This window comes from Fundulus heteroclitus, chromosome 2, assembly GCF_011125445.2.
Source record: "Fundulus heteroclitus isolate FHET01 chromosome 2, MU-UCD_Fhet_4.1, whole genome shotgun sequence".
NCBI classification, from domain to species: domain Eukaryota; kingdom Metazoa; phylum Chordata; class Actinopteri; order Cyprinodontiformes; family Fundulidae; genus Fundulus; species Fundulus heteroclitus.
The window spans coordinates 21,277,031-21,288,224 of NC_046362.1; the positions used below are offsets into that span (position 1 = coordinate 21,277,031).

The 11,194-nt window shown below is 38.6% G+C and overlaps 1 protein-coding gene across 2 annotated transcripts; it reads right to left on the reverse strand.

Annotated features, from left to right (window-relative positions):
* Nucleotides 1-916: 916 nt before the first annotated feature.
* si:dkey-5i3.5 (uncharacterized protein LOC565091 homolog) lies at nt 917-6,399 on the reverse strand. Of its 2 annotated transcripts, none has more exons than XM_012880559.3 (4): nt 6,294-6,399; nt 5,722-6,029; nt 1,889-2,135; nt 917-1,776 (listed from the first exon to the last, which is right to left on the reverse strand). In XM_012880559.3, the coding sequence occupies exons 2-4, from the start codon at nt 5,956-5,958 to the stop codon at nt 1,415-1,417; spliced, it is 846 nt and encodes a 281-aa protein (XP_012736013.2). In that variant the 5' UTR covers nt 5,959-6,029; nt 6,294-6,399; the 3' UTR covers nt 917-1,414. The 2 variants fall into 2 exon arrangements, with proteins under 2 accessions (XP_012736013.2, XP_012736004.2); XM_012880550.3 differs by having other exon boundaries at nt 6,287-6,389.
* Nucleotides 6,400-11,194: the final 4,795 nt, after the last annotated feature.

The following is an 11,194-nucleotide window of genomic DNA, read 5'->3' on the forward strand; positions in this document are numbered from 1 at the left end:
AGGTTGAGGTAGCTACAGTGTGAAGTGGGGAGGGACTTCCCTTTCCCTGATCACCTCCACCCGCTCTAGTAGTCATTCACTCTGCTCACCTGTGCACCAGCCTTTTTAAGCCTGCCTCTGCTAACACTTCCCTGCCGGAACGTGTCCTTTCCTTTCCTTAACTACTCTGCTCTGTTCGGTCCCCTCTGTAGTTTTCTCCCTTTGACCCACTGGATGTGGTGTGCCTGCCTGCTGGACTCTTCCGTTAGCACAGGTGTCAAAGTCCAGTCCTCAAGGGCTGGTATCCTGCAACTTTTAGATGTGTCCCTGCTCCGACATGCCTGACTCAAATAATCAGGTAATTAGCAGGACTCTGAAGAACCTGACTGCATACTGAGGAGCAAATTGTGCCATTTGATTCAGGCGTGTGAAACCTCTACAAGTTTCAGGACACCGGCCCTCGAGGACTGGAGCTTGACACCCCTGCGTTAAGGTGACCTGTGTGTTTTGATTTTGCATTTCTGCCCGTTTTTTCACTGTGAGTTCCAGCATTTTTTGGTTTTGCCTGTCTTGTGTGTTTTTATCCTGGTCTTCTGCAAGCGCCGGCCTGTCTGCATTATCTGTCGTCATTCTCCTGCACAATTCAAGTCAAGATTCCTCTGCCTGGACTGGTTTAGTTTGTACGCCTCATTTTCCATTATTCGCTCCTCCAATAAACTGTTTTTGGACGTTTTCTCTGTGTCCGGCTGAAAATCGGGTTCGATTCCTAAAATCGTTACACTCACATCAGCACTCGCTGCCACTAGAATGTCTCTGCAGACCCGGATGATTCTCCTTGTTGCTATTGTCGAGACAGTAACAGCGGAACGATTGATGCTTTCAAGTGAAGTTGCCATGGCAAAAACACAGAAAAATGGCTCTAGATTTGTCGTTAGTCTTTTTTTTTTTCCAAAATAAGTCACTAGAGGGGTCAGAAAAGTTGCTAAATATAGCGACAAAGTTGGTTACACTGGACTGTCATCTCTAGTTTTCCTTCACTCCAGAGAGCAGCACACCACACAGTAGCTGCTAGCCAGCCAGACAGGAAGGAGCAGGCAATGTTGTTTTTTCAAAATAAAGTCAATTTTAAACGTTTCATGATATTTAAATTAATTTCAAACTCTGATTATGGCTAGTATAAGTTTGCACATATAGGCTATAAATATATAAATGTGTACTTGTATCTCATATGTTAAACATTGTTTTAACACATATATAAAAGAAAAAAAAAGTCATTTCGAAGGTGTGGTGGCTTTTATTCTGCCGTGGCAGTGCACCACAATCTATTACATGGAGAGGAAAGCCTGAATTGTTTAGCTTCCAAAACAGCAAAAGCAACCTGCCACAGCAAAAACCACTTTGAGGTACTTTGAATTTAACCTGTCCTAACAACAGCTCACATCTTGGCCTTCAGCGGGACGATCTGAAGTGACTGCAGGAACGTGTCTAAGGTCGACAGATATTCCTGCGGGTGTCTCCGTAAATGACCGGCGTGGGTCGAGACCTCCCACTTCTTCGACGTTATATCAATCCCACGCTTCCGCCAGTGATCCACCAGTTTCTCCACGCTCGGCGCGTCACTCAGCATGTCGTTCTCGCAGAAGAAGACCAGCGCCGGGGCTTGGACGGGAGTGTTGTAAAAAACATCGATGCTGGCGTTGAAGTAATCCACCGTATGGCGTTTAAAAACGCTGAAGTACAGCATGCTGGCTTGTTTTACCAGACTCTCGAAACGAGGAAATATAGTTTTGCCAAGACCTAGAGAGACACACGGAGAACAGCGCATTTCATTCATCTGCAGCAGAAAAGGCGGATTTAAAAATGGCGTGTGTTGTACTAGTGTGTTCCAACTATTTGGATGCGGATTTACCTGTGGCCATGTGCTCCAGTGAGCCCACCACCAAGCTGTCATAGACTTGACCTTTGATCCTGTTTGTCACTGCGCTGTATTGCTGTTTGTCCCTGGAGATATGGACCAGCAGCTGAGTGAAGGTGTAGCCGCCAATGGAGAAGGCATGAATGACGAGGGGGCGGGACATCAGAGGCTCGCTCTGGAGCAACGCCAGCAATGTTTTTCCACGGTCCAGACCCCAGCGAGGCCACAGGAAGTCTTTCACCTTGTTTAAAAAGGAGAACAAAAGGAATTCATGATGTGAATAAGTCTTTGTATACGCATCTTGTATTCAGATTGAGAATGCTGTAAAATTGTATCTCGTAAAGTAAAAAATAAAAAAATAATTAAAAACGTGAAACGTGTGGATTATTCTCACTGGTATATTGCTTAATTTCTCGTCAAAGTTTCCTCACAATATAATCGAGCCTTGCTAAAGTATTAATACCACCTTGAAGTCTGTCACATCTTGTGACGTTGCAACTAAAATATTCAATGCATTGTATAATGTAGACTTGCACGTCACACTTTAAAGTGTGACTGGCAAGTTTTATTTATTTTTTGCATGTTCTAACACATGACCATGCTTTGTTTTAACCCATTTCTTTGTATCTCTGGCTGCATGTATAGAGTGGCTGTCCTGCAGAAGGAACCTACGTCCCAATCTTAAGAATTTTGTATCCTCAACCAAGTTTTCCACCAGGATCGCCTTGTGGAGCTTCTCCAGAGTGCTTGGTAGGGTTGCAGTTTTGCAATATTACTCCTATTTTTGGGTGAAGGCACTTTGACTGGTGCTTTCTGAGACGTTAGAAATTTGGGATGTTGCTTTAAAACCTAAAATCAGCCTTAAACTCTTAAGGCCTGTGAATTTCGGTCCAAGGATAGGCTTTTAGGCGTCTGAAAAAAACTGAAAGAAATTTGTTTCTCTTCAAACATGAATGTTTGATCAGTTGTAAATCTCAGTTTACAGACCTATCAGGAGAAAGAAAAATATATGTTTGAAGAAAAACAGAGAATTTTTACATACATCAAAAAGCCTACGTTTGGACAAAAATTCCCGGGTCTTAGGAGGTTAAACGTTACCTCTGACCGGTCTGCTGTGTTCCTCATTCTTTATGATGCTGTTCGTTCACTAATGTTCCCTAGCACACTTCTGAGGTCGCCACAGAACAGCTGGATTTTTTTTAATAACAGCCCAGAAAACTGCAGCGATCCTCTTATTTTACAGCCAATTCTTGTTACACTAGATTGCTGAATCAAAACAAAGTTGACACGAGGAATTAGTAGATCTCTACCTAAGATGTATTCCAATTACAGACCAAGTCATTATTGCAATGCCAAGGAGTCAACCGATAAAAAGTACGCACAATGCATACCAATACTTTATCTAGCCAATCAGATATTTTCAAACTGCCCTGGATGCCCACCTAATGTATATTTTTATTGTCCAAAATGCACAAGCTCAAGGACAGTGGTGAGTAATGTAATAATAGAAAAAGAAAAAGGCATAATCCAGAGTCTTAATCCATGTCACCATCACAATGTTCAGCAATTCTCTCTCAATTATATGTTTTTCCAGATATTGTGCGGTTCAAATGCAAAATGTATTATTACTGACTCCCCTTTAAACACTGCTACATTTCATTTATGGTAGGTGCTGCATGTAAAATATTTCGCACACTGACCCATTTGCATGTGGCAGAGAGTAAAGAAAATAACGTCTTGCACTGTCCTCAGCGCCACTGAGGTTTGTGCCCGTTGACATCCGTAATCAGACCAGACACGGTTCAAAATAAAGAATAATGTTACTTGGATTTCTCAACCTAACCAGTCCTGCAGGATTTTTGGACAAAAAAACAAACAAACAAAACTCCACCAAGGAAAATTAGAGAAGAACTGAAAGCATGTGCAATAAAACCGTACTAGGTGTCACAGTACACTGTGGAAATTCTGGTTCTTATTAGTAGTTATTCATACCAAATATCAACTTATTCAGGGGTAAAGTAATGGATTTTGAGATCACAGATAATTTTTATAGAGATGCATTAATTGCTTTAGCATTAACAAAATGTTATATGTATTTACATGTACCAGAGAAGAACAGTGTAGAACATCAACTGTAAAATTATGGTATATACATGTAAAACAAGATAAACAGCAGCCCTGGACAACTAACTACCTCCATGTGTCACTAAAAGCTGCTGGCTCACCTATGCCCAGATTAACCCTGAAGTTTAAACGCTCAGGGGCTACAAAACAACCGCTGCTACAAATTATCTTTAAAAGTGACCTTTGAACATCTGTATCCTTTTTTTTTCTCTTGCGCTGAAGGTTTACGCACAACAACAGGTTGTGCCAAAGGTAGGTGGGAAAAGTGCATGAGGGCTTTCAAATACAATGGTCTTGCTCAACTCAAACAGCTAACAGCCAACTCTTTATCTTGTTTACACATAAATGTGCTTTTGTGAGTAAAGCAGGTCGGATGCTATTTTCAGACTCATTCTGGTAGGCAAAACAGAGTTTTCTCTGTGAATAACACAGAAGCTGCATCGCATTTGTAATTCCAAACATTTCTGAATATTTGAGAAATAACTTTGACTTTAAGACCAGCCCTTACCCTGAACCCCGTGTCCATTACCTAAAACCACATTTAATTTAAATAAAGAATAAAATACAGATTTCCCGTATCGTCCCCCAGAGAGGGGAAACGTTGTCTCTGTGTTTAACCCATCTCTCGGGGAGCAGTGGGCTGCCTACACTGGGTGGCGGCTGGGGAGCAATCTGGGGACGTATTAAGCCATGAAATAAAAGTAAAAATAACGTGTCACATATAAAATTCCAGGAGTGCCCTGTAGTGGTAATGTTCTGTGTGACTATCAGTCTCCCACGTTATCGAGGAGGAACTTTGACCCGCCTTCTTCTTTATAGATAATTGCTTCAGTTTATTGAGATTTGCAGCATTTTTTTATGCACAGCTCCGTTGAGGTCAAACCACATCACGTCAACCAGCTTGTGGTCTTGGACTTTGACTAGGCCTTTGCAACAACTTCATTCTCTTTATCTTTCAGCTGTTGTTTTGTGGCTTTTCTGCTCTGTTTTAGACAAAGTTTCAACTGTTAGATTCGACGTCTTCACATTTGGCCCTATAACAGTGTGGTGTTAACCTGCGGTGGAATCAATGCACGCGAGGCTTCACGGTCATGTGGCAGAAATACAAGCCCAGATCAAACCAACTCCACCATCATGCTTGACAGCTAACCTCCACTCCTGATGAGCAACTCTCTTAAATGTATTCCACCTGAGAGAAATCTCATTTGCTGCAGAATGACAGACTTCAAATTGTTTAGATATGGCCTTTTAAATCCTTCCAGACTAACAGGCAGCGACTATTATCTGTCCAAGGTTATTACTCAGGCCCTCCCCCTCTTGGCATTGAGTTAACCAACAGCTGTGTGTGAGAGAATAGAAAACCAGTCAAGCTCCTGATTTTTTAGCGATGTTCAATGATCACCTAACATGTCTTAAATTCTGCATTTCTTGACTCCCACATTCCCAGCTAAATCACCCTCAAGCTTGACCTTGTTTCTCCTCCAAACGCATTCTAGTTTTTAAATAAAATAATTTTCTTCTTATGCACCAAACAGTTGCTTGCTCCTTTAAATCCATCATATCTTGCAGACGCCATTATTGTTACACCACTATGTGTCAAATTCAAGAAAGAACACAACTTACTTCCTTTATGCCACACATGTTGCCATCTTTCTAGCTAAATTTAGTGAAATTGTAAGTCCTTGATTTTGTTTTAGCCTTACCTCACTTTCCACCACAAGCACATCGAAGCCAGTGCGAAAGTAGATCTCACAGTATTTGGCCACAGCTTGGGGTCGTGATCCCAGCCACGGCAGCATCAACATGAGGGGTTTACGGTCCTCGGGGGTCTGACTTTGGATCCCGGCGCTCGGAGACGTCAGTTCATTCCGGTACAAAGTGACGTTCTTACAGAGGCGGTGGGCAGTGATGCCCCTGCTCAGGGCTGTCTTGGCAAACATGATCGCAGCCACGCTGCTCTCTCAAGGCTCAATGTCGGCCACAGGTCTGGATTACAAGGTCGAGGGTCTGCCTGCAGGGGAGGGGAGGGGAGGAGGGGAAAAACTCGGGTTACTGTCACCGCAACTAAACTTCTCCTGTGATTTCCTTCCGTGAAAACATGGCATAGTTACAATAATAATAACGAGGCTAACGCTTATAGTGGCATTTATAACAGCTTCAATTAGCTTAACGCATTTAGCAAACAACCAAATCATGCACTGACAACTTAGGAAAAAAATTACATATCCGGTACACAATTGTTTGAGAGTTCAAGTTAATGCGGTCTACCTATCACCTGCTCTCATTGTAGGAATCAGACGTCTGTTGTTTGCTTCTTCTCTGCTAGTTTCTTCTTCTTCTGCAGTCGACAACCAGCGTATTATGGGTCTTCTTCTTCTTCTTTTCTATTATGGCGGATCACAAGCAACTTTAAGGTGCATACCGCCACCTACTGTACATGAGTGTGTAGTAGCGTTACTTCACATCTATTTTTTAATTGTGTATTCTTAAGATAAATAAACAATGCTTTCCTTAATTTATGAATATCTGTTATGTTTCCTTCATTTCCTAATATACCTTTAAGATTCCATTCATGCCCTATACTTCTAACTATTCTCTTTAATTCTTCCCTTTCAAGTTTATATGACTTACAGTTCATCAGTATGTGTTCTACATTTTCTTTTTCTCCACATCTCTTACCTTACATTTATCACTATTTTTCCTTCCTATTAAATAAAGCATGTCGTTTAAGTAGGTATGACCTATTCTTAATCTACTAATTATTATTTCTTCTCTTCTGTTTCTTTTATTAATGCTTCGAATTTGAACTGACTTTTGCACTTCATATAATCTTCTTCCTTTCTTATCTTCATTCCATATTTTTTGCCATTCCTCCATTTCTTTACTTTTAATAAGTGATTTCTCTTCCCCTTTCCCAAAAGGGATTGAAATTGTTATTTCCCCTCCAAAGCCCTTTTAGCTAATTTATCTGCCTTTTCATTGCCTTTTACTCCTTCATGTGCTGGTACCCAACAAACCAAACATCTACAGCGTATGGGTCATAGACATCATAGACATACGTAGACGCGTCATTGGGCGGGTTCTGCCTATGCTGCGATGCGTCAGAGCGTCCGCCATCTTAAATGTGGCAAATCTGCAGTTACTCAGTGACTTAAACAGTATCAGAGGAACTTTAATCACAGAATATACTTTGTATTCGTAATATTTCTATTTTTGTAATATTACAAGTTTATTTTCATATCCCTTTAGCTTCATTCTCCTGAATTTATTATCGTAAAGAATAAAAATTATTAAAATATTCTAACCTGGCCCTATTGCTCCAGGAGTTCTGCAAACTGTGACTATTTTGGAAATGTTCCCTCTTAATTCTCATAATATGACGTATAATAATAACAACAATAATAACGTATAATAACATTACCACTTTTATGTTTGTTTGTTTGTTTTGTTTTTTACTTTATTGCCCTAGGTCTTTTTTCTCATATTAGTAATAAAATCCTACATGGTTTCTGTCATATTATGTGAGATGTTGTCAGTAATGACTGGGCTGCTGTCTCTTATTTTTATTTTTACGTAGTAAATTAATTTAATCACAAAATATTTTAGAAGAAACCGAAAAACGACTTGTTTAAATACCGGTTTTTCGGAATCGTATGCTCATTAACACTTGCATGAGGTTATTATTATTATGAATATTATTTTTGCTTGGAATATGGTGAGAATAATGTTGCTACAAACTGGTCAATATGGTAATTTTGTCAACCACTTGATCGGCTACATTTTCTTGTCTTGTTTCCCATTAAATGCTCAACATGCTCATTTAGGAAGCAAGCCTGCTGTCAGATTATTTACGCCCTCCACTGGCCTAAGGTTCAATGAAACAGCTTTGCCAGTGCTTAATGTTTAATATTCTGGATTGTCTTCATATATATTGTTCCTTTTTATGTATAAATTTCAACAAAATAATTTATTTTAATGAAAAAAAAAATTTGCTTTTTAGCCACAATGATTTTTATTTGTCAACTTATATCTCTATTTTCAAGTACTTTGAATGGCATTCTTGATGCTGGTGAATTACCACAACCACCTGGTGTTTGCAGTCAAGAATGAAATGAATTCCCCAATTGTCTGTTATCTGACCCTGTGACTCCAACATTCATAACTGCATAAAAAATACAATATTAAAAAACACTGGTAGATTAGGCAAAATATTATCAAAAGATATATTTAAATTTAGTGCACATTTTTAAATATTGTATAATTTATACACAGGAACATCAATATAAAATAATATTTTATTATTTTAAGAGAAAGGTTTAGTATAATATTTAAATCAGTTCACACTACAATTATTTGTACACAATAACAAAAAAAAAAAAAAAAAAAAAAACATTTAAAGCCCTCTTTGCTAATCTGATGATTTTCAGCTGTATTATCTGAACCTCATAGGTTACATAGGTCATGTAAACCTATTATATGAACCTCTCTGCAAGTGTAGTACCTAACCAAAAACATATTGTATTGGTCAATTGATATGTACATTTTAAAAAACAAAATCTAAATGGTACCATTTATGACTTGAATGTTACAATCCTGTTGGACACATTATAAAATATCTGTATGAATCTTTGTTTAATCTTAAACTCTTTTATTTACATCTCATCCACATTCTTTGTCCTGTACAAGAAAATGTCAAGTGAAAATATCAGGGCATGTCATGTTCTGTGAGAATTATTGTACTCTGTATATATTACAACCTTTTGTCAATCCTGCATCCTTCATTCAGTGCGGACATACAGCTTTTCTTTTGCTTGTGCAGTTTTTTCTGTGACTTGTCATGACTGTCCTCATTCCCAACTGGGACCCAATCCCTGCTGACTTTGTCCTGTCGGAGGATGATTTGTCTAAACAGATCCAAGTTGCTCTATGTATCCAGATAGCAAGTGTGAGGCGGCAATAATTTGTCCGTATCCCTCACTGAGCTCATATGTTTGGGCTGTCATTGTTCCACCCCAGCCTTTTAGTTACGGCTGGCTTGATACTTTCCTGTGTCCTCATCAGACACGCGGTTAATCTCACCCCGGGCTGGGGTGGAACTTCCTTTCACTAATGACTCAACGTTTGTTCTGATTTAGCTTCACTCCTAAATGGTACCTATATGAATGTAAATCATATTCATATGGGCAAATGTTAAAAGCAAACAGGGCTTTCTCTAAGTTTGATTACTTATAAAGCCTGCATTTCCTTTGCCGTACAGAAGACAAACCTTCTGTATTTTATGTGGCATAAATGTCTAAGTTTTTCTGAAATGCTGTTTGATTTGTTTGTTTTTTAACATTTCTTTCTTGATAAAAGAAGAGTCTATGTATATTTGGCAGTGTGCCTTTACAGATGTGATTGCCAGTGTAGAGTATATAAAACATTTTTCAAATGCTTTAATCAGTCAGACAGATAAAAAAAAGGACAATGAATGTGTGGACTTCATAGACACTGTTTCCAGATGCTTCCTAAGGTATGTGGATCAGAGTCTATTTTAGAAGTATCTCTGGGATTAAATTAGGTCACGAGGTTTCTGGATTCTCCCCACAGAGGACAAACAGCTCACATGGACAAATCAGATAGCAATACGCATAATAGGAAGTTGCCATAAAAACTGAAACAGAAGCTTTTCTTATTTTGCATGGGCTAATTTCTTTACATTTCAAATTAGATTAGGTCAGTGTTTAAACCAATAATTGATGGCATCACAACTCCCCTGCATTTGGGTTAATGACTACCTCCCACAAAGCATTTAACTGTTGCTTGACGATCTAGTTTTTAATACTTAATATTCACATGAATTTGTTAAAATGTAAAAGATCTAAACCAGTGGTTATCGTGCATCTTTTATATACAAATTGTTGAAAAACAAATAATAGTGGTGTTGACTTTGTGTATTTCTGAGACAATGATAACTAGTGTATTATAACTGAAATGGCAGCACATTCTTAGGTTTTCTTATGTTTTCCCTGAAACAAAAAAATTGTTGAAAAGACAAACAAAAGATTGCATCGCCTCATGTCAACATAAACATGTGGTTGAAAAGTGAAAGGTCACGACTCCTGTTCATGTCTTAATGAGGATGAAAAGTTGTGAAGGTTGATACCCCTATAAAAGTTATCAAAGTGGTTCAAAGTTGTTCAGTTTGGTTGGGTCTAAAAAGAAATACCATTTTGAAACAATTGTCAGTGTTAAAGGACATATATCATGCTTTTCAGTTCTTCCTTTTCACATTGAAATCATTCAAATGTGGTCTATATAAAGTGGAACTGCAATGCTTTCTTCTAAATTCCTCATTAATTTACCCCTACATTCCCCCCTTTTTAACTCCTGCATCTGAGAGCAACTCATTTTGGTGCTGTCTCTTTAAATCTGCTCAGATCATTCCACTCCACCCTGCTCAACCATTCTTGTGGTATGCCTGGGGACGGTGTAAGGAACAACCAAACATTTTGACTTATCCACTAGTAGCTTTGGCATCCTTCAGCTTGCACCACAAATTCATTCCAAAAATAAAAATGGCAGATTCACAAAATTGGTAAGCTGGAAGTCCATGACCTTGTTTAGCAGCTCTGCAGCAAATACTGTAACATAATTGTTGACAAAACGTAATAGAAAACAGAGAAAATGAATGGGTTGAAAAAAAATGTTATGTCCATATGAAGTACTTTTGTTGCTTTTTATGCATCGCAGTTTAATACAAAGCATGTTGTTTTTAGATGAAGAATGTCAAACTCGTAGTATTTTCCTGTGTCAGGACAGTGTTGTTACATTTCTTTTTCCTTGTGGTCAATGTATTGTAGTTTCTTTTCATGCTCAATGTGAAGTTGGAAGTTGAATGTTCTCTACACAGTCTACTAACCCCAAAATGTAAAATAATTATTGATTAATAATTTAATCAGCAAGTATGTTAGTATGTCAGATGGGGTCTTTGTAACTATCCAACATCTCAATTTGAGAGGATCTTATTAATGCACACTGAACATCTGCTCCGCATAACATTTGCTGAAGTGATGTCAATTATTGGATCATCACTGTAACAACTGATTCACATATAGATTCTAATGGTTGTGATGCTAATGCCACTGAAACTTTCAACATAGTGACCTAGTGATCAAATTATGGTTAATGAAATGC

What these genes read in the sequence shown, in the direction of transcription:
- si:dkey-5i3.5 (XM_012880559.3), bottom strand. Translation starts at nt 5,958, where the DNA reads ATGTTTGCCAAGACAGCCCTGAGCAGGGGCATCACTGCCCACCGCCTC. An exon ending in TGCTTGTGGTGGAAAGTGAG is followed by an intron (nt 2,136 to 5,721) that starts GTAAGGCTAAAA and finishes TTTTTAAACAAG; the next exon opens with GTGAAAGACTTCCTGTGGCC. An exon ending in ACTGGAGCACATGGCCACAG is followed by an intron (nt 1,777 to 1,888) that starts GTAAATCCGCAT and finishes GTGTCTCTCTAG; the next exon opens with GTCTTGGCAAAACTATATTT.